Source organism: Mytilus californianus, unplaced genomic scaffold, assembly GCF_021869535.1.
Source record: "Mytilus californianus isolate M0D057914Y unplaced genomic scaffold, xbMytCali1.0.p SCAF_8, whole genome shotgun sequence".
Lineage (NCBI taxonomy): Eukaryota > Metazoa > Mollusca > Bivalvia > Mytilida > Mytilidae > Mytilus > Mytilus californianus.
The window spans coordinates 112868854-112894562 of NW_026262734.1; the positions used below are offsets into that span (position 1 = coordinate 112868854).

At 32.7% G+C, this 25709-nt stretch overlaps 1 protein-coding gene across 1 annotated transcript in view; it reads right to left on the minus strand.

Annotated features, from left to right (window-relative positions):
- Window positions 1-14218: 14218 nt before the first annotated feature.
- LOC127712715 (Na(+)/citrate cotransporter-like) overlaps window positions 14219-25709 on the minus strand; it is a 77557-nt gene continuing 66066 nt past the window's right edge. The window contains exons 12-14 of the mRNA XM_052219316.1: window positions 24570-24731; window positions 23948-24085; window positions 14219-14427 (exon numbers count right to left, since the gene is read on the minus strand). Coding sequence (XP_052075276.1) covers window positions 14251-14427; window positions 23948-24085; window positions 24570-24731 — 477 coding nt within the window. The 3' untranslated portion in view covers window positions 14219-14250. The remainder of the gene's footprint in view (window positions 14428-23947; window positions 24086-24569; window positions 24732-25709) is intronic.

Sequence of the window (25709 nt, forward strand, 5' to 3'; positions counted from 1 at the left end):
TCCATTACACAATAAAAACGAGAATACGGTCATTACAGGTACAACAGGAAAAAACGGCCATTCCACATAAAACAAGAGAATACGGCTTTTACACATACAACAGGAGAACACGGCTTTAACACATGCAACAGGAGAAAACTGTCATTACACATAAAGACGGCAATTACACATACAGCAGGTGAAAACGGCCATTACATAGAAAACCAGAGAAAACGGCCATTTCACATAAGAATACGGCCATTGCACATACAATTGGAGAAAACAGTCATAACACATGCAGCAGGAGAGAACTAACATTATACATACAACAGTAGATAATGGCCTTTACACATAAAACCAGAGAATACGGCCAGTACACATACAACAAGTGAAAACGGCCATTAGACATACACCAGGAAAAAAACGGCCATTACACATTAAACAGGTGAAATTGGTCATTACACATAAGATCAGAGGACAAAGCCATTACACTAACAAAAGGGGAAACAGGCCATTAACAATAAAAAGAGAAAACGGTCATTACACATACAGCAGGAGAAAACCGCTGTTCCACATGCAACAAGAGAGAACGGCAATTTTGAATACAACAAGAGAAAACGGTCATTACACATGAAACAAGTGAATATGGTGAATATATATAAAATAGGTGAAAACGGCCATTACACATACAACAGGAGAAAACCGCCATTACACATATAACAGAGGAAAACGGCAATTACACATAAAACAAGAGAATAGGGCCATTACACATTCAACAGTAGAAAATGGCCATTACACATTCAACGGGAGAGAAAAGCCAATAGACATACAACATGAGAAAACGGCCATTACACAGAAAACAACAAAATATAGCCATTACATATACAACAGGAAAAAAAACCGGCCAATATACATAAAACAAGAGGAAAAGGCCATTACACATACTAAAGGAGAAAATGGCCATTGCACATACAAAACGAGAAAACGGCCGTTACACAATAAAAAGACAATACGGTCATTACACGTACGACAAGAGAAAACGGCAATTACACATGCAATAGGAGAGTTCGGCCATTTGACAAAAAACAGGGGAAAACGGCCTTTACACATAAAACAAGAGGAAACGGCCAATACACATGAAAAAAGAGAATACGGCCATTACACCTGCAACAAGAGTCAACGGCCATTAGACATAGAACAAGAGAAAACGAATATTACACATAAAACAGAAGAAAAAGGGCATTATACATATAACAAGAGAATACGACCATTACACATACAACAGGAAAAAACGACCATTACACATGCAACATGAGAGAACAGCCATTAGACATACAAATGCAGAAAACAGCCATTAACAGTAAAAAGAGAATATGGTCATTACACATACAATAGGAGAAAACGGCAATTACACATGCAACAGGAGAGAACGGACATTTTACAAACAACAAGAGAAAACGGCAATTACACATAAAACAAGAGAATACGGCCATTACACATACAACAGGAGAAAAGCGCCATTACACATATAACAGAGGAAAATGGCCATTTCACATTCATCAGAGGAGAAAAACCATTAGACATAAAACAAGAGAAAACAGCCATAACAAATAAAACAAGAAAATGCGGCCATTACATATACAACAGGTGAAAACGGCCATTACACATAAAACAAGAGAATATGGCCATTACACATTCAACAGTAGGAAATGGCCATTACACATTCAACGGGAGAGAAAAGCCATTAGACATACAACATGAGAAAACGGCCATTACACAGAAAACAACAAAATATGGCCATTACATATACAACAGGGAAAAAACCGGCCAATATACATAAAACAAGAGGAAACGGCCATTACACACACTAAAGGATAAAATGGCCATTGCACATACAAAACGAGAAAAACGGTCGTTACATAATGAAAAGACAAAACGGTCATTACACGTACGACAAGAGAAAACGGCAATTACACATGCAATAGGAGAGTTCGGCCATTTGACAAAAAACAGGGGAAAACGGCCTTTGCACATAAAACAAGAAGAAACGGCCATTACACATGAAAAAAGAGAATACGGCCATTAGACATAGAACAAGAGAAAACGAATATTACACATAAAACAGAAGAAAAAGGGCATTATACATATAACAAGAGAATACGACCATTACACATACAACAGGAAAAAACGGCCTTTACACAAGCAACATGAGAGAACAGCCATTAGACATACAAATGCAGAAAACAACCATTAACAGTAAAACGAGAATATGGTCATTACACATACAATAGGAGAAAACGGCAATTACACATGCAACAGGAGAGAACGGACATTTTACAAACAACAAGAGAAAACGGCCATTGCACATAAAACAAGAGAATACGGTTATTACAAATACAACAGGAAAAAACGGCCATTACACATACAAAAAAACAATACGGCCATTACACATACAACAGGAGAAAAGCGCCATTACACATATAACAGAGGAAAATGGCCATTTCACATTCAACAGAGGAGAAAAACCATTAGACATAAAACAAGAGAAAACGGCCATGACAAATAAAACAAGAAAATGCGGCCATTACATATACAACCAGTGAAAACGGCCATTACACATCAAACAACAGGAAACGTCCATTACACATAAAACAAGAGAATACGGACATTACACATCCAAAGGAGAAAACGGTCATCACACATAAAAAACGATAAAACGGCAATTACACAATAAAAAGGGAATACGGTCATTACACGTTCACCAGGAGAAAACGGCCTTTACACATGCAATATGAGAGAACAGCCATTTGAAATCAAACAGGAGACAACGGCCATAAGACATACAACAGGAGAAAACGGCTATTATATAAAACAAGAGAATACGGCCATTGTACATACAACAGAAGAAAACGGGCATTATACATAAAACAAGAAAATATGGCCAATACACATACAACAGGAGAAAACGGCCATTACGAATGCAACAGTAGAGAACAGTCATTAGACATAAAAAAGTAGAAAACAGCTATGAACAATAAATAGAGAAATACGGTCATTACATATACAGGAGGAGAAAACAGCCATTCCATATGCAACAGGAGAGAACGGCCATTTTACATGCAACAAGAGAAAGCGGCCATTACACATAAAAAACAAGAGAATACGGTCATTGCATATACAACATGTGAAAACGGCCATTACACATAAAAAAACGCAATACGGTCATTGCACATACAACAGAAGAAAACGGCCATTACACATATAACAGAAGAAAACGGCCAAAATGACCTAACTTTGGTACATGACATCATCCAGCCCATGATGCATATGAATTTCATGTTTAATAAATCGAAGTTCAATATAACAAACGTTATGATACAAAGCGGGACGGATAGACGGACGGACAGACCGGCAGACAAACGGGTAGGTGATTTCAAATTGCGTTTGCTTGGTATAATAAGCAAATAAATGCACATCTGTAGCTTCTTTTTGCTGTACAACCATTGTCTCATCTAGGACGAATTTCTCAGTATGCGAAATATAAGGTTGCTATTTCTGCAGTTGTGGCGAAAGCTAGATATAAAAAGCTTCAAATTTCTAAATGTAGCAACTGATTGATAATCTATATTTGGTAAAGTTATGAGTTATGGGCTGTAGTTTCCTAAGCATAAGTTCGTTTTTCGTGACCTCATTTTCCTTGACCAAGGACCACTTTAATACATATATTTGTATTAAGTTGTATTCGCTCTTCTTGACGAATCATTTGATCATAAGTTATTGTCATCAATTAGCGTTCTGTGTACGGTTTTCAAAGGTTTTCCTCTGAAATTCTTAAATAGATTTGAACAAAATGTTTTTTGGGTAAGACATTATATTCGAAATGTGATTCTCAATCTCCCAATTTCCATATCCATTGGTCATTTATCAGTTTTCATGTTTAGAGCAGTTTTTTTTAGATACTATAAGTAACATGACAATTATACTTGTCGTGTATACTGATTGCAATGTCATGAATGTGCGCTTGTTCGTCTATCTGGGTTTATTTAACCATGACCTCATTTTCATAGTTCAGCGACAAACACAAAGTTTCATGATAAGGTCAGTTTTTGAGATACTGTAAATGACTGGCCAAAAATATTCGATGTATAGAACAATTGTTATGTGCACATAGTTCCTCAAACCTTGACTTTATTTCAATTCGACATTTTACAGATACTGTACGTAATTGGTTAGCACAATTGTCTGTATAAAACGATTGTAAGGTATTCATGTTCCGTTTAAGTTATATTCATAGTTCAATTCTTAATGATATCATGGACAAGGTCCTTTTCCTCAGATATTGTAAGTTATAGGCCAAATGTGCAGGAGTAGTTAAAATGATTAAAGGGAAAACATATTGTTTTGTATATAAAACAAATGTATCCAAAAGAATTGTTTCTATATTTGTGGTAAACTGTTTAACGTATTTTTTGTTTAGCGTTGAATTTTGTGAAGTTGCATAAAAACTTAGTTTAGCTACCTCCCCGTTTTATTTAACATTTATTTCACACCAGGCTGATTTTTAATTAACCTACCAATCTTTACTAAAAGTCACGAAATGACAGTAACCGGGGGGAGGGGGGAGGTGGTTTGTGTCCCCGCATAGACGTCTATTATACATTATAACATACATGATTTCACGTGTTTGAATCGATGTGAAGAATTCGTTCGCCACTTACACAATACAAATACATGCATGGTTTAAATAAGACATCGTTCGAGTTTTCTGTGTAGTATTATTTATGGACTTTTGCTAGTCTCTTTGTTGTTTGTCGTTTTATTCTTGAATTACCATGGCTTCTTTTTTCTTCGATTTATGATTTTTGATTACCACTTTGGTACCCTCTGCCTCGTTTGACATGTTTTTAAGAAATGTACGTATGTTGTGATACTCTAAAGATGTCTTGATATATTGATTGATCGGTGTTTCCATTGGCAATTGTACGACTTTGCCCCCAGCAGAGCTATAGAAAAACAGTACATTAACGGGTGTTACACGGACACTTTTTAGATGATACACGGACACTTTTTAGTTGTTACACGAACACTTTTTTATGAATAAAATCACTCATGCATGACCAGTGAGTTCATGTGCACTTTAAACTTCAATTAGATTTGAACTTTTTGTTTAACCGACATATTTCCTGCCTTTTTTTTTAAATATTGACGTTGGCATCAATAACTATATTTTTTTCAAACTATTCCAGTATATTACTATTCATATCAGTACACTAAGTTATTAACCATTTAACTTCAAAAGGGGGGGGTTATGGTTTTTCCTAAAAAAATTATCTGATCCCCAATTTTATGAGAAAAAAATATATTGTGGTCAAGCAGATTACAAAATAATGTTCTGATTCCTGATTTTCCGAAAACCGTATATAAAAGTGCTCATTTCGAAAAAAAAACTGGAGTGATAGCGTTGAAAAACTAGATAATTTCTTACAAAAAAAAACATACCCCCCTTATGAAGCTAAATGGTTGGTCGTATATGTATTTTTCTTCTATATATGGACATTAATAGTATTCTGGACAATGCTGAAAGAAAAGAAATGCTGGTACCGACGTTTATATTTCAATAAAAAGGACAGGAAATATATATATAAAAATCAAATATAATCAAAAGATAAAATCCCTATCAACTCACCAATGCACGATTGATCCTATGAATAAAATACATGTTCAAATAGGCAGCAAATCTGGAAGAAAATCATTCAACTTATGTCACCAAATTTGACGGTAAGCTGCGATTGGATCATATTGTGACACGTGTTTAATCCTGACCAACACTATTAGAGACATGTAAAACCCTATAAGCATGAATTTAAAAACAAAATCCAAAATATATGCCTATATATATATATATATATATATATATATCTAATAACAAGACAAAATCCTTTTTTTCATAACATTTCATTCACTAATGAATTAGGAAATTCACTCTTTTTATACATTTTTCGGGTAATTAATACGGATAGCGTTTGACATCTTTAGCCGAACAGATTTATCATTTTTACATAATTTAATTCATTGTATGCTGGTTCATATTCTGGACGCCAGTCTTTGCTCCTTTCTTATATAATTCACAAACAAAAAACAAATATGAAGCTTAGAAATGGAAAAATATTAAATACTAAACTCGTTCAAAGGGTATCTACACGTCTCAATCTTCAAAATCGCTTATCTAAAAATACTACCATCGCTAACATTTTTAACAATAAAAATCGTGGTTACCCTTCTATTGATAAGTGTCATGCCAAAAAATGACTTACATGTCCCCGTCTTTCCACCAACAATACGGTAAGGTCCACGTTTAATGGTCGCACATTTTCTTTTAATTTTGAAACTGATATAACTTGAAAAACAAACAGTATTATTTATTTACTCACATGAAACAAACCGGGATGCGGTATTCAGTACGTAGGTGAAACTGGACGATATTTATCTAAACGCACTCAAGAACATCTGTATCGTTTTAAAAAACCCAATAAATTCAAAAGTATCATTTATCAACACTTTAAGAAGCACAATCATCCTATTAAATATTTAGGAGTTCAACCTTTAGAAGTAGTAAATAAGCAGCCTGGTGAATCTCATTCAACGTTTGTACGATCACGGAAAATATTTGAATTAAATTGGATTAAAAAATTACAGACAGTCTACCCTCTCGGTCTTAATGATAATATCATGGGAATTGGTAATATATCAAGAACCGATTCTGTTAACATTTTGGATATAGTTTCTAAAACTGTTCGTAAAAACCGTTCTCATGGTCGTAGAAAAAATCGCAATCAAAGAAAATTTCGGACCAATCATACCAATATTTCGGACCTAATTTCTATTTCAAAAAACAACGGCAGACATTATCTGTTAACAAAGCTCTGTTCATTACCGGTTAATAAGTTAAATAAAATTTTAGAGGATTGCAACACAATTTCATATAGCAGTCCTAAGTATGAAATCGTTCAAATTATAATGGCATATTGTTATTCTAAACTGTTTCACAAAATTGATCGCCCTGAAGATCATAAAACACAGTTTATTAAAATAAAGTATGTCAATAAAGGTTTTGATTTTGTAAATATTGCCGGTATTTTTAACGACCATTCTGTTAAAGAACAAATTCCGGGACATTTTGGTAATACTGAGCTCCCTCTTATTTGTTATATTTACAAGAAATCTACCCGGAAATTTGTGTTTAATTATAGCCAATTGTGTAAAGATGTTAATATCAGTGAAAATACACCTACTTCATGTAATTGCAGTAATTCCGAATACATTTATGGACCCATTTCCCATGTTATAACAGGAGATCTTAACATCGTTCAAGACCGAGAGTTAAAATCATTCCTCAGTAAAGGACCTTAATATCGTCCCCCGTCAATTATTAATTGGAATGAGTGTCGTAATATCATCCACGACTCACTCCATACTTACTGTTTGAAATGGATAAAACGGGAAAAAGCTGACAAAAATCTTTGGACTCTTTTTTTAATTCAGTAATGAACATAGTTGATATACGTATTCAACATTTTAAAGAACATTTTACTCTTAACAATAACCACAATAAACCTATTTCTCGTATCAAACATAAACTAAAAGAACTAGCCAAGGAATTTGTTTTTGTCCCGGTCGATAAAGCTGCTAATAATATTATTATTGTTTTACGTAAATTTTACATTGAGGTTCTGAAAAAAGAAATCACCAATTCACCAACATTCCAACTAACTCCATTTTCAGAAAACGACATCTGTTACAAACATAAACTTTTAGCTACCGCTTTACAAGCAGAACCAAATACAATGAAAGTCCCAACTATGTATTGGCTTCCGAAGCTACACAAAACACCTTACAAATATAGATTCATTTCGTCTTCAAGCCATTGTTCCACTACTAAATTGTCTATTCTTCTTACCAGTACACTTGGTACAATCAAAAACCTGATAATAAATTGTTCAAATAAGGCCTTCGAAAATAGTAGAATTAATTACTTTTGGAGTGTCAAGAACTCGTTGGAAGTACTTGATAAATTACATGCATATATTGGTGATTTTGAATCTGTTCAAAGTTTTGATTTTTCTACCCTATATACCACATTGCCTCACATTCTCATTAAGAAAAAATTCACACACCTAATTAAATGGGCATTTAAAAAGTCAGAATGTGAATATATATGTTCAAACTCTTTTATGTCATTTTTTAGTAGCAATAAACAAAAAAACTATGTCAATTGGACATGCTTTGATACTATATATGCCCTTGAATTTTTACTACATAACATTTTTGTTCGCTTTGGAGATTCCGTATGGGAACTAACTGTGCACCACTTATTGCGGACCTTTTTGTATTGCTATGAGTTACAATTTATGACAAAAATCAGCAAAGACCCATCGAAACAACATCTGATACACAAATTTAATAATACTTTTAGATATTTGGATGATAATTTGGCTCTCAATAATGACGACTTCAGTATGTATACTAACGAAATTTATCCTGTTGAACTTACTTTAAATAAAGCTAATACTAACAATGACCACTGCCCTTTCCTCGATCTTGATATCTATATCATTAATGGAAAGCTTAATACTAAAATATATGATAAAAGAGATGATTTTTCATTGCCTATCGTTAATTATCCATTTTTAGATGGTGACGTTCCCTTGTCACCATCTTACGGTGTTTATATATCTCAACTTGTACGATTCGCTCGTGTATGTAACAATGTTTTAGATTTTAACGAGAGAAATTTATGTATTACTGAAAAATTATTACACCAGGGTTTTCGATATCACAAACTAGTCAAAACATTTACTACATTTTATCATCGGTATAAGGACATCATTCGTAAATATAGCTCAACATGCAGACTTCTTATACGTTCAGGTATTTCACATCCAATTTTTTATGGAAATATTCTTTATAAAGCACAAAAATGTCAGTATTCACCTCTGAAGCTAACAAAACCTTTAAATAGACTTATTAAGAAGGGATATAGTTACGATACTGTTGTCAGGTCATTAAAGATTGCATATTTTGGCGTTAATATTGATTCACTTATAGGGTCTTTGCATCGGCACTAAACACATTTATTTAAAAACCAGTTGTTGGCATGACACGGGTTATGTTCTTCTCATATATAATATGATGGTATGATACTAAACCCCTAACGGGAAGGATTGTGCCTGATATTCATATGATGAAGACATAATCTTTCAATCAGTTTAATTGAAGTCTGGAGATGGCATGTCAGTTAACTGCTAGTAGTCTGTTGTTATTTATGTATTATTGTCATTTTGTTTATTTTCTTTGGTTACATCTTCTGACATCAGACTCGGACTTCTCTTGAACTGAATTTTAATGTGCGTATTGTTATGCGTTTACTTTTCTACATTGGCTAGAGGTATAGGGGGAGGGTTGAGATCTCATAAACATGTTTAACCCCGCCGCATTTTTGCGCCTGTCCCAAGTCAGGAGCCTCTAGCCTTTGTTGGTCTTGTATTATTTTTAATTTTAGTTTCTTGTGTACAATTTGGAGTTTAGTATGGCGTTCATTATCACTGAACTAGTATATATATTTGTTTAGGGGCCAGCTGAAGGACGCCTCCGGGTGCGGGAATTTCTCGCTGCATTGAAGACCTGTTGGTGACCTTCTGCTGTTGTCTGTTCTATGGTCGGGTTGTTGTCTCTTTGACACATTCCCCATTTCCATTCTCAATTGTATATTGTTATTAAATTCATATAGACTGAATTCATATATATATATTGAATTCATATATATATTGAATTCATATATTTGGGAGCAAACGTACGATTTTTATTATTTGTAAGGGGGAATAGGGGAATGGAATGGCACATCCTGCATTTTTTCAACAAAAAAAGGATAAAACCAGTTTATTTTAAATTTATTTTACCCCCTCCCCCTTTTCCGTTTTCCCCAAAATAAAAATTAAATGTTAGCTTGCTTACCTCTGAAATCTTTTTCATACATTACTTACTTGCGAAGTTGCATTTTAAAAAGTCTCAAATGTGTACGACATTCATCTTTTACTTGCCATGGTTCTTTTTTATAAAATTATTAGATTCTTGAATTTCGTGAGAGAAAAACTCTCGGCTGAGGGGAAGTGAAAAAAAAATTGTTTAAGCTGTAACCTACATAAACTGGTATATGGCCATTTAAGTTTCTAATCTGTTTAATTTTGCTACCTCTTTTAAATCCACAATGTACTACTTCTTTCTTGAAACGTCGTACAAGTCAGATACAAAACAAAGGTAAAAAAAAACCGGCCGGTAAAAAACTGCCGTATAGTTCATTTGCACTTATAGTCAGGTCAAGGTCCTCGGCTTCCGCCTCGGACCTTCGACTGACTACTGGTGCAGAAAAACTATCCGGCAACGGTTGTTACCGGCCTGTTTCTTTGTTACCTTTGTATTATATCTAATACATATTTCATAAATATTTCATCAACAAAGTCCAAATTAAACTAAAATATAGACATTTAAAGTGGATTGACAATGGAAAATTATGACTGGTGGCACAGGACAATGTTGACATGTTGGAAAGGGATACATATTTGTCATGTAAGAGGTCAACTACAGACTCCTTTAAGAGTTGTTAAAACGAATTTTATTTCACTTGCGTCGGATTCATCGGCCTTATTTCGAAAGGGCACATATTTTGCTAAGTTAATTATACGTTGCCGTGCATGCATAGTTAACATATCACCTAACAAAAGGACGACGTTTATGGGGATTCCAAATAACTGTGAACTACTTCTATGTACTGACATACTCTTGATGGTGGTTGACGTCTACTTAATGACTATTAACATCCTTTCTAGAACTCCTTTTATTTCCACCTGTGTCCCCGGAAAATTAGTCTTTGGATCTATTAACTATTATTTTGGTAATTTCGTGGTGAATCAGTGTTGATAGTAGAATCACCTTGACACAATAGAATGAAGATGACACAGACCCTTGTCCGTACCAAGAAGTATATGAAAGGTTTATACACGATATAAATGAAGGGGAAATGCTACATACCCTTCAAGCTGCGAAAAAATGAAGTGCAGTTGAATTTTCTTAATACGTACTAAAATAACTGTTTATCCCTATAAAACAAAGAAGTAAGAAATGCCTGGACCATTATATAAGATTTGATTCAGACTTGGTGAGCTTGAGACGGTTCAAATAAAAGTAATAAAGATTAATCTGAAGGCATGAACTTATAGAGATTTGTGCACTAAAAAATAACAATAATGCCTTAATAGGAAAGGAACACATGTCTCGTTTGTGTATGAGCGTCAATGAATAATCAAAATGATAAATGACGGTAAATAAACACCTTAGACATTTGGAACACAGATTACAAAATATCTTCGTTCCAAATAAAACTCTTCAGTTATCGTCAGTATTACGCGAATACCTATATGACAATTGTTCTAGTTTCTTTTTTATTTAAAGATCCTAGACATTAGGGGATTTTTTTTATCGGCAATAGAGAAGTAGACATTTATTGTTTTAATTTCAAAAATATTTTCAATTTATTTTTTTTGAATGCATTTCTAGATAATAATAACTAATTTTTATAATCATGCATGAACATATGAGAAATCAACACAATTTTGTCATGTTAACGGATATAACCAACATCAGTATCACAACGTGTTTAAGAAAGTCAGTTATAGATAATATTTCAAATTCTATTTATACACGAGAAACATTAATAGTCTTGTATTTTTTCTACATATAAACAAAACAAAAACAATACCCAAAACAAAAAGAAACCAAAATCTATATTTAGAATGTAAAAGCCGTGTCAACTCAGTTTCTGCAAGGTCTGTTTGATTTATGCACGTGTGCACTAACTACATAATATCGTATAGCTTCACTAACAAAGTGTTCTAGACACGGTGGAATCGTTATCAAATAAAAAGTAACCATTTTCTTTGTTGATATGCAATTTGATTTCTTTAATGTCATCATGACGAATAAAACAGTCTCCTGCATTAGATGACACCTCCAAAACAACACTAACCGTTGAGTTACGTACCAACCGTACCTGATACGTAGCAAATCGGGAAACTTCTATTGAGCGTCTTGATGGAGGGATACGTATTTGTGACACCCGTCATGCTATATAGGTGTATATATAGGGATACCTTCAAAACAACACTAACGGTTGAGTTACGTACCAACCGTACCTAATACGTAGCAAATCTGGAAACTTCTATTACATCAAAACCATCATGTATTATTTGTGAAGGTGATACGGAATATTTATCAACAAGGTATTGGTATCTTCCAATAAACTTTTATTTTAGAAAAAGAACGAGATGTTCTTTGACATAACTCTTGTTCATTAACTTTCTTCTCAGACACTGGTGACGTTTTACAAAGTCTGAGTAGCAGGTGTAAGCTCTTGAATACCATATGAGTTGGGAAATGTATATCAAATATGCAAGTGAAGTTGGTATATTGCTACTAAGTTGATAATTTTAAAATTAAGATCGTCTCGTTTGTCATAGATTCTGGTACTGCGATGACTGCTGATTTCAAATTCGAGGTATATGTCTAAAAATGAGGCGGAGGAACGCGTGTCTGATGTTTCTTTAAATTCTAGTTCTGGAGGATATAATAATGGAACCCAATCAGAAAAGTTTGAATTGTTTATGGAAAGAACATCATCAATATATCTGAATGTGAAATTAAATGATCTGGCTTCTTTGATCTTCTTGTTTTTCACAAGTGTCGGAAGGAACTCCGACTTATATGGAAATAAGAAGAGGTCGGCAAGGAAAGGCACACAGTTAGTTCCCACAGGAATGCCGACAATTTGTTGAAAAAGTCTAACTCATAATTCAAAAAATATGTTGTCAATAAGAAACTCCAGCATACTGATCACTTGTTCCTCTGTGTAGCATGTTTAACCTTTATGTTCACTATTAACAATATATGCCGTCTGGTAAGTAAGTAATGCATCAGCGATGTTTTTAGCTTATTTTGAAAAAATTGAACCAAAAGCGAATTATATCATTCATTTAATGATTAAACAAAAAGAAAATATTTTTTTATTTTTTGGTTTCTCTCGAAGCTAATGCCCCTTTAATCGAAATGAGATTTGCCGAAGTCAATGTATAAGTTTCGCGTTTTCATTATAATCGTGTACTAAAAATGTAATAAGAGACATGCCTGTTTCTGCTTATCATTGATTGAAATTGCAAACATCAACCAGTCTTCACAGCTTATAAAATAGAGTGTGCACTTCTTGCATAACAGTCAGCTTGGTTGTCAGATGAACCCTGAAAACTTTGTTAGAACAGATTTGTCAGGCACATTTTGATTGCTTGTCCAATTATTTTACTGCAAATGGTGATTGTGATTGTGATTTTATTGTGTACATATATGCAAACTTGGTTTCATTTTCTTTGTAAAGGGATAGATGCTGAAGCATAAACGTATAAATATCAAAACGATATATAATAATTGCAAAGTACTTTGAAGCATTATCTCCGACTTTTTAATAAATATACCAAAATATATAAATCTCAATAATCTACGTAAGCGCTTATTCTTAGTGAAAATCAATAACAATCAACAAAGAACACAGACATTCATTTAAAATAGTTTATCAATTAAAATTATCAGAAATGATAGCCTATAAAAAGTGTAAGCTTTTCGTTGTGAAGTACATCTTTGAAAAAGAGAACAGGAGATACCAAACGGACAAAAAACAAATCACCAGTCGAAGACAAACAGACAACATACAATGTACCATTGCAAATACTTAGTCAAACAATCACCAGTCGAAGACAAACAGACAACATACAATGTACCATTGCAAATACTTAGTCAAACAATCACCAGTCGAAGACAAACAGACCAGACAACACACAATGTACCATTGCAAATACTTAGTCAAACAAAAAACAATCACCAGTCGAAGACAAACAGACAACATACAATGTACCATTGCAAATACTTAGTCAAACAATCACCAGTCGAAGACAAACAGACAACACACAATGTACCATTGCAAATACTTAGTCAAACAAAAAACAATCACCAGTCGAAGACAAACAGACAACATACAATGTACCATTGCAAATACTTAGTAAAACAAAAAACAATCACCAGTCGAAGACAAACAGACCACACACAATGTACCATTGCAAATACTTAGTAAAACAAAAAAGAATTGTATTTGGCCTAAACCTAGGATTTTTATTTTTACAAAAGTAGACTTCCGTTACAGATGCAAGTGTTATTTACAATGTCAGTGTTATTTAGTCCGTGCGTAAAGATATCTGGTTGTTTATGGAAACCAAACACAGCTTCTCCCCATGTCTCTGTTCCTATGACCAGTACAACTATACCAAGTATATTCATTATAAAACCAACTTTAACCTGAAATTAAACATTGGTATATTTTATCTTGAGTATTAATAAACGTAGCCATTTTTGTTAACATATGTACTTATTGTTAGAGAAATAACCAATTAAATGTATAAGGACAAATAATTAAGCTCACATTGTACTTACTGTTAGATAAATATATAACCAATTAAATGTATAAGGACCAAAAAAGAAAGAATACTTGTTTGTGGTGATTTTAATAGTAGAGTTCGGTTACTAGATGATTTTTTAGATTTTGATCATTTAGATAGATATGTGAGTAGTGTAGTGCATGATGAAATCCCATTACTCCGCCAAGAAGTTCAAAGGATACAACAGTAAATAGGTTTGGTCGAAATCTTGTCCAAATGTGTCATAACACGGGTCTAACTATATGTAATGGTAGGCTACAACACGATCTGACTGGACAATACACATTTTGTACTTCAAACGGAAGAAGTGTGAATGATTATCTGTTAACTTTTCCAATTGATTATAAATTGGTTGAGAATTTTAAAGTTCTGAAACATAATGAATTTTCTGACTATTCACCTTTATTTTATGAAATTCAGACTAATTTAACGTGTAACAAGGAACATTCTTCCAACCATTATACATATATAAAGTGGGACAATGAGAAAGTTAGCGATAACACGCAAGCATTACGGGAGAAACAAACTGAATTGATAGAAATAGTAAGCAACATAAACGATAATGAAAGTGCTAATCACGCCGTAATGTGGTTACCGATGTTATATTTAAATGTGCGCTTAATGTTTTTGGTAAAACATCTGTTAAAAATCATATATGTAAACATAAACTTAGTACTAATGATTGGTATGATCACAAATGTAAACTGCATAGAATTGAATTTCACCAAGCACGGAACTGTTTTCAGCACTACACAAGCAGTCCCAAGAGACAATTATATGTGACAGCAAGAAACGAATACAACAAAGTTAAACGGAAAGCGAAAACATGATATAAACGTACACGTGGACAGGAGCTAAGTCGGCTTGCTAAAGTGAACCCTAGATAATTTTGGTAAAAAAATAGACCTAAAGGTCGATCGAGATGCGCGGCCGATGCAAATGACAATTTTGAACATTTTAAACACTTTCTTGGTGCGGAACCTGGTGATTTATCAGTAGAAGTTAAAACTTTAAAAGACAACATTCGATCTGAAGATCTTTACATAGACGAATCTGCTATTAAAAAACTAAAGCGTGATAAAAAGTAAAATCACAAAAATACTAAACTCCGAGGAAAATTCAAAAAGGAAAGTCCCTAATCAAATGGCAAAATCAAAAGCTCAAACACATCAAACGAATGGATAACTACCGTCATAATCCTGACTTGGTACAGGCATTTTCTTATGTAGAAAATGGTTGATTGAACCTGGTTTTATAGCTAGCTAAACCTCTAACTTGTATGACAGTCGCATCAAATTCCTTTATATTGACAACGATGTGTGAACAAAACAAACAGACATAAAAGTACGGGAACAGATGGAATCAGTGGAGAAATGTTTTTATCAGATTCTCAGCTATTTCAACATTTTTAACAGTTTTGTTTAATAAACTTTTTGAATTTAGTATATACCCCGATAATTGGATAGAAGGAATTGCTATACCTGTACCAAAGAAAAGGGATCTTTCAAACCCTTATAACTATAGGCCAATTATATTGATTAGTGTATTTTCAAAGATTTTTACTTCAATTTTGAATAACCGTCTACTAGGTTAGGCCGAAGATAACGAGATTCTTTAAGCAAACCAGTTTGTATTTCGCCGCCAAAAATCAACTCGATGCTGTTTTCGTTCTTCATGGAATAATATCAACAACCCTTTCACAAAAGGAAAAACTGTATTCAGCGTTCGTTGACTTTTGTAAGGCTTATGACAATGTCGACCGCCGCATACTTTGGTATAAGCTTTTCAATAGTGGAAATAGTAGCGAATTTGTTTCCATGGTGCAATCAGTATATGCAACTTTTAATATTCGTGTTAAATGCGAGGGATATCTTTCAGATGTTTTTTCGCAATACTATTATCTCCTCTGCTTTTCATATTTTTTTTATAAATGACATTGCTGAAGATCTACGTATGAATGATAATAGAACTAGTGATTACATAAACTTAAATGGTTATTTGATATATTTGTTGTTATTCGCAGATTATACTGTGCTATTTGGAAAAACGCCAGAAGCTCTATAGTTTCTTTTAGATAAATTATTCGTCTACTGTACAAAATGGAAAACTGGAGTTAATAAGGATAAAACAGAAGTTGTAGTTTTTCGTAAAGGATGGCAAAGAGTAAATTATTCTTGGTATTATGACAATACGGAATTAAAAGTAGCCAATCAGTATGTATACCTTGCAGTGCTTGTACATTACAACGGTAAATTTCAACAAACTCAAAAACGCCTAGCAGAACAGGGTAGAAGAGCGCTTGCAGCACTGTTAAACACATTAAGATCTACTTATATATCACCAGAACAACAATGTGCTATGTTTACAGTCTAGTTATGTCTATTTTAAACTACGCCTCTGAAGTATGGGGTTTTCATCATGCAAAAGAAATTGAATCTGTATATAATTAATTTTGTAGATTTGTTTTAAAAGTACCCAAACATACGCCTGTCTGTTGTATTATTTTCGATCTTGGTCATTTACCTATGTATGTTACTAGGAAACAAAAGTTGTTGAAATACTGAGTTAATATTATAAAAAAGAAACCAGATATTGTATATGAAATATATGAAGTTCTTATTGCTGACTGTAATAATGATAAAGAAAATTGGGCCACACATATTTGTAATTTACTTTTTCAACTGGGATTTAATTATCTATGGCATGAACATGAGAATGTTGATGTAAACTTTGATATTTTGAATGAACGTCTGTTAGATCAATTTTATCAGAGTTGGTGTGCGTCTGTAGAAAGCTCTGAAAAACTAATATTGTACAAAATATAATAAAAACAGATTTTAAGATGGAACAATATATATTGAAAGATATCAATGTTAAAATGTTGTCTTTATTAAGATTTGGTGTATCAAAACTAAATATGGATACTGGTCGTTATATAAACCAACGAAGGGAGGACAGAATTTGTTAATGTTGTACAATGCAATGTATAGAGAATGAATATCATTTTATTATGGTTTGTCAAGCATATAGACAGTATAGACTTAAATACTTCTCAAGAAATATCCATACATGGCCAAATATTAACAAACTGTATTTATTACTACAAGTTCAAACACAAACATTTATTTACAATTTGATGTGTTTTTGCGTGAAAGTTGGAAACTGTGAACTTTCATATTAACGTAGTTATTTATATATATATTGTCTTTTTTCATTAACAAAGTGTTCATAATGTTTATTATGTTCTCTGCTGTTTTATATAACTATATATTATTATATTACTATAAATTTCATGTTGCTTACACATGATAATGTTGTAATTCAAATGTGCTATAGCATAATTGTGCTTATTGCAATGAACGTCTTTACCTTATCTTAAAAATAAGCTCACATTGTAATTATTGATAGAGAAATAACCAATTAAATGTATTAGGACCAATAAATCAGTTCACTTTGTAATTAATGATATAAAAATAACCAATTAATTATATAAGCTCACATTGAAATTATTGTTAGAGAAATAGCATATTAACTTATAAGGACTAATAAATAATTACGATGTTTAACGTTTAGCCATGATATTGTCTATATGGATCAAAGGAGGTGTGGGGTATCCTTCAATAAAACAGAAACCCAACAACAAATCACATGGAGAAGAAAATACGCAGTTTTTAACAATAAACACATATATAATATATGTTAAGTCTTGATTTTGACAAGTCTGTTGATCATTTATGAGCTTATGCTACGGGCAACATATTACCCTTCCCACTTACACGGGGATGTATCAACACAACATAACACAAACTCTACAAATCATTTTTAAACAGCAATCTTAAGGACGTGTTTTTCAACAAGCAATCGAAATTATCAAGGAAAAAAACAGTGCTTCTCTTCTCTTATATGAAATATATGAAGTTCTTATTGCTGACTGTAATAATGATAAAGAAAATTGGGCCATTGTTATATTATTATATTACTATAAATTTCATGTTGCTTACACATGATAATGTTGTAATTCAAATGTGCTATAGCATAATTGTGCTTATTGCAATGAACGTCTTTACCTTATCTTAAAAATAAGCTCACATTGTAATTATTGATAGAGAAATAACCAATTAAATGTATTAGGACCAATAAATCAGTTCACTTTGTAATTAATGATATAAAAATAACCAATTAATTATATAAGCTCACATTGAAATTATTGTTAGAGAAATAGCATATTAACTTATAAGGACTAATAAATAATTACGATGTTTAACGTTTAGCCATGATATTGTCTATATGGATCAAAGGAGGTGTGGGGTATCCTTCAATAAAACAGAAACCCAACAACAAATCACATGGAGAAGAAAATACGCAGTTTTTAACAATAAACACATATATAATATATGTTAAGTCTTGATTTTGACAAGTCTGTTGATCATTTATGAGCTTATGCTACGGGCAACATATTACCCTTCCCACTTACACGGGGATGTATCAACACAACATAACACAAACTCTACAAATCATTTTTAAACAGCAATCTTAAGGACGTGTTTTTCAACAAGCAATCGAAATTATCAAGGAAAAAAACAGTGCTTCTCTTCTCTTATATGAAATATATGAAGTTCTTATTGCTGACTGTAATAATGATAAAGAAAATTGGGCCATTGTTATATTATTATATTACTATAAATTTCATGTTGCTTACACATGATAATGTTGTAATTCAAATGTGCTATAGCATAATTGTGCTTATTGCAATGAACGTCTTTACCTTATCTTAAAAATAAGCTCACATTGTAATTATTGATAGAGAAATAACCAATTAAATGTATTAGGACCAATAAATCAGTTCACTTTGTAATTAATGATATAAAAATAACCAATTAATTATATAAGCTCACATTGAAATTATTGTTAGAGAAATAGCATATTAACTTATAAGGACTAATAAATAATTACGATGTTTAACGTTTAGCCATGATATTGTCTATATGGATCAAAGGAGGTGTGGGGTATCCTTCAATAAAACAGAAACCCAACAACAAATCACATGGAGAAGAAAATACGCAGTTTTTAACAATAAACACATATATAATATATGTTAAGTCTTGATTTTGACAAGTCTGTTGATCATTTATGAGCTTATGCTACGGGCAACATATTACCCTTCCCACTTACACGGGGATGTATCAACACAACATAACACAAACTCTACAAATCATTTTTAAACAGCAATCTTAAGGACGTGTTTTTCAACAAGCAATCGAAATTATCAAGGAAAAAAACAGTGCTTCTCTTCTCTTATATGAAATATATGAAGTTCTTATTGCTGACTGTAATAATGATAAAGAAAATTGGGCCATTGTTATATTATTATATTACTATAAATTTCATGTTGCTTACACATGATAATGTTGTAATTCAAATGTGCTATAGCATAATTGTGCTTATTGCAATGAACGTCTTTACCTTATCTTAAAAATAAGCTCACATTGTAATTATTGATAGAGAAATAACCAATTAAATGTATTAGGACCAATAAATCAGTTCACTTTGTAATTAATGATATAAAAATAACCAATTAATTATATAAGCTCACATTGAAATTATTGTTAGAGAAATAGCATATTAACTTATAAGGACTAATAAATAATTACGATGTTTAACGTTTAGCCATGATATTGTCTATATGGATCAAAGGAGGTGTGGGGTATCCTTCAATAAAACAGAAACCCAACAACAAATCACATGGAGAAGAAAATACGCAGTTTTTAACAATAAACACATATATAATATATGTTAAGTCTTGATTTTGACAAGTCTGTTGATCATTTATGAGCTTATGCTACGGGCAACATATTACCCTTCCCACTTACACGGGGATGTATCAACACAACATAACACAAACTCTACAAATCATTTTTAAACAGCAATCTTAAGGACGTGTTTTTCAACAAGCAATCGAAATTATCAAGGAAAAAAACAGTGCTTCTCTTCTCTTATATGAAATATATGAAGTTCTTATTGCTGACTGTAATAATGATAAAGAAAATTGGGCCATTGTTATATTATTATATTACTATAAATTTCATGTTGCTTACACATGATAATGTTGTAATTCAAATGTGCTATAGCATAATTGTGCTTATTGCAATGAACGTCTTTACCTTATCTTAAAAATAAGCTCACATTGTAATTATTGATAGAGAAATAACCAATTAAATGTATTAGGACCAATAAATCAGTTCACTTTGTAATTAATGATATAAAAATAACCAATTAATTATATAAGCTCACATTGAAATTATTGTTAGAGAAATAGCATATTAACTTATAAGGACTAATAAATAATTACGATGTTTAACGTTTAGCCATGATATTGTCTATATGGATCAAAGGAGGTGTGGGGTATCCTTCAATAAAACAGAAACCCAACAACAAATCACATGGAGAAGAAAATACGCAGTTTTTAACAATAAACACATATATAATATATGTTAAGTCTTGATTTTGACAAGTCTGTTGATCATTTATGAGCTTATGCTACGGGCAACATATTACCCTTCCCACTTACACGGGGATGTATCAACACAACATAACACAAACTCTACAAATCATTTTTAAACAGCAATCTTAAGGACGTGTTTTTCAACAAGCAATCGAAATTATCAAGGAAAAAAACAGTGCTTCTCTTCTCTTATATGAAATATATGAAGTTCTTATTGCTGACTGTAATAATGATAAAGAAAATTGGGCCATTGTTATATTATTATATTACTATAAATTTCATGTTGCTTACACATGATAATGTTGTAATTCAAATGTGCTATAGCATAATTGTGCTTATTGCAATGAACGTCTTTACCTTATCTTAAAAATAAGCTCACATTGTAATTATTGATAGAGAAATAACCAATTAAATGTATTAGGACCAATAAATCAGTTCACTTTGTAATTAATGATATAAAAATAACCAATTAATTATATAAGCTCACATTGAAATTATTGTTAGAGAAATAGCATATTAACTTATAAGGACTAATAAATAATTACGATGTTTAACGTTTAGCCATGATATTGTCTATATGGATCAAAGGAGGTGTGGGGTATCCTTCAATAAAACAGAAACCCAACAACAAATCACATGGAGAAGAAAATACGCAGTTTTTAACAATAAACACATATATAATATATGTTAAGTCTTGATTTTGACAAGTCTGTTGATCATTTATGAGCTTATGCTACGGGCAACATATTACCCTTCCCACTTACACGGGGATGTATCAACACAACATAACACAAACTCTACAAATCATTTTTAAACAGCAATCTTAAGGACGTGTTTTTCAACAAGCAATCGAAATTATCAAGGAAAAAAACAGTGCTTCTCTTCTCTTATATGAAATATATGAAGTTCTTATTGCTGACTGTAATAATGATAAAGAAAATTGGGCCATTGTTATATTATTATATTACTATAAATTTCATGTTGCTTACACATGATAATGTTGTAATTCAAATGTGCTATAGCATAATTGTGCTTATTGCAATGAACGTCTTTACCTTATCTTAAAAATAAGCTCACATTGTAATTATTGATAGAGAAATAACCAATTAAATGTATTAGGACCAATAAATCAGTTCACTTTGTAATTAATGATATAAAAATAACCAATTAATTATATAAGCTCACATTGAAATTATTGTTAGAGAAATAGCATATTAACTTATAAGGACTAATAAATAATTACGATGTTTAACGTTTAGCCATGATATTGTCTATATGGATCAAAGGAGGTGTGGGGTATCCTTCAATAAAACAGAAACCCAACAACAAATCACATGGAGAAGAAAATACGCAGTTTTTAACAATAAACACATATATAATATATGTTAAGTCTTGATTTTGACAAGTCTGTTGATCATTTATGAGCTTATGCTACGGGCAACATATTACCCTTCCCACTTACACGGGGATGTATCAACACAACATAACACAAACTCTACAAATCATTTTTAAACAGCAATCTTAAGGACGTGTTTTTCAACAAGCAATCGAAATTATCAAGGAAAAAAACAGTGCTTCTCTTCCTGCCGACTTATTCCTTTATTCATATCTGCTATAACGATGATGTCCGCTCACTGAATAATTCAAAGTTCGTTGACTGTGCTGAACACATCTATTGCATCGAACTTGAAATAAAGGATACAATAGATACAGTAATGTCTGCTTCATATCTTGAAATTGACAATGAGACAAAAGAGATGATTTCAGCTTTCAAATTGTGAACTTTCCATTGCTACGTTGCAACATTTCAGCAGTGCCTGCATATGGAGTACATATTTTCTAGTTGATACGATATGCCGGGGCTTGCATTTCCTATCAAGATTTCCAAAATGGAGGTTTATTGCTCACAAGGAAACTATTAACCAAGATTTCCAAAAGTTGAATTCATCCCTTCGAAACTTTTGCAAACGCCATCACGAGATTGTTGACCGTTATAGAATATCTGTTTCACATATGACGAAGGATATGTTCCAATTATCGTAATCACAATCCCTTCATCCTTTGTCCGAATATGACCTACCGAATAAGACTAATCACCGGATTTGTAGTCATGTAAGCAACATGACGGGTGCCACATGTGAAATAAGACCTGCTTACTCTTCCAGAGCACCTGATATCACCCCCGGTTTTTTTTGGGGTTCGTGTTGTTCAGTCTTTAGTTTTCTGTTTGTGTTAAGTTTACAGTTGTTTTTTTTTCTTTTGGTTCTTTTCTTTTTTTGACATGACGTTGTCTGTTTATTTTCGACTTATCAGTTTGAATATCCATTTGGTGTGTTTCGCTTCTCTCTTACAGTATATACATAGTTACATGTCCGCAGTTACTGACAGCTAGTTCAAAGCCAATTACAAGTAAAAATTTCAGACAGCTAACCTAAGAATAAAGATGACAGGATTTCAAACGAACTTCAGCATGTTTGTCAATAGAATCAGTTTTGTGCGCAAAATTCTAGTTAGTAAGGAAAACAATAATCGCCGGCAAAGGATGAATACCCTTTCGACAAAATGACATATCGACCACTTGAGAAAAAGTTTGAATCCCTATGATAACCGAATGGCACACAACAATGTGTACATCATCCGATCTTTTATACATGAAACATCACCTCTTACGATTCTGTATAGCTGTAGGTATGTGAACTCACGAGATGCAGTTTTTAGGTGACATTCGAGAGATAAGTTATTCAACTTGCACACTATTCTATAATTTAAAGACCGTTATTTTTCGTTACCGGACGAATTCCATTTCCAAGCTTGATGTTAATACACGAATCAATCTTCTAAAAAGTACACTTATCTAAAATCGTAAAACAAATCTCACCATGTCTATAACTTTCAGGTATCCATAGGCAAACACTACAGCATTTGGAGGTGTTGCCACGGGCAACATAAAAGCGAACGATGTCGCAATAGCTGCCGGAAACATGAAGTATAGAGGATTTACTTCCAGTTGTAAAGACTACAGATATGAAATGAAGAAAAGATACTTTAACATTGACACATCAAACTATACATGATAGGAATATTGCATGGTGAACATTATTACATTTACCCCAATTTAATTTTAAATAGACACTTGGTTGTTGTTGAAGACCTATACATGTCTTTGTCTGTTTGTGTGTATATGTTTGTTTTTATTTAGTATGACAGAATCGAGCACTTATACCATGTAATAAATTAATAAATAATCGTCGGTTAAAACATTTCAATTAGGTTTGTTTTTTTACTGAATATTTTATGTTTTTAATTAAGGCGACAGTAATTCACCGATGTTCAAATTTCGTTACTCGAAAGATCGGAAGGGACAAATCAGGGTTACAAACAAAATTCTGATGGAACTCCAAAAGTAGCGAGACCAGGTGTTTCGACAAGGTATGTATCTTTTCCCGCATGCGTCTATTTCTAAGCATGCATCGTAGACTCACATATAAATGAATACTAACTAGTTCAGCCAAAATAGGCATCAGGAGTGTGCACATAGCTACATTACTTGTGACCTCCGTCGCTGCCGCCACAATTATACACAATATCATATTCACAATCCATGGATCAAGGGGTTTTAACACAGCCAATTGTGTTCCTAGCCATTTGGATAATCCATATTCCTAAAAATAATTATCATTTATAAAGTTATAATATTTTTACTTATTATTCTGTTGAAAACAATAAGGTTTTCTCTTAGGAAATCAATTATATGAGAACATGTACTTGTTGCCAATCTCACCATTACGAAAAAAAATTGTGAAGAGGTCGATCTAGGTTTATCTTAATTTCACGATGTTTCTAATCTTGCAACGGTATCTTTAAACGATCGTCAGTTTCTAAACTAGTTACAGTCGTTGCGTTCACAATTGTTATGATTTCTGCATGTTTGTTCTCCTTCTTTGCGTTGTTTTAATGCAACATTACAGACTATCAATTTTACTCTACCACATATGAAAATAAAAAATAAAAAATATGTGGTATGATTGCCAATGAGACTTTTCTCACCAAGAGATCAAATTAACACCTATAGTTCACCGTACGACCTTCAACTCAATTACAGGCTCCTGACTTGGGACAGGCACATACAGAATGTGATGGGGTTAAACTAGTTTAACGAAGCGCCAACCCTCCCCTAACCTGGGGCAGTGATGTAACAGTACACCATCAGAACAGACTATAAAAATCAGTTGTACATGCACATTTCGGCAAATAATATTTCTTCAATACTGATCAACGCCTAATCATTCATAAATCCATAACTTCTAATTGAAACATTAAATGCTGATTTAACAAAAATGATCAAATGTAAACATTCGCCATCATGGCCATGATCTTGGCAATACTATAACTTTATTGTTGGTTATTTCCCTGAATAGGGAAACCAGATAGACCGGGTGATTCATCAGGTTTAGGCGACAAGTTGGCAAACCCTTACACTAATCAATTAATGCCTTGAATGCAAGTGAAGACAAACTAAGGTGATCAGCTAGTAAGATGCTGAACAACACAAAAAGTTTTTTAAAATTATGTAATTGTCTGTCGTGATGTATACTCCGCACCATCATTTAGACACTTGATTGAAATAAATGGTTTGACTA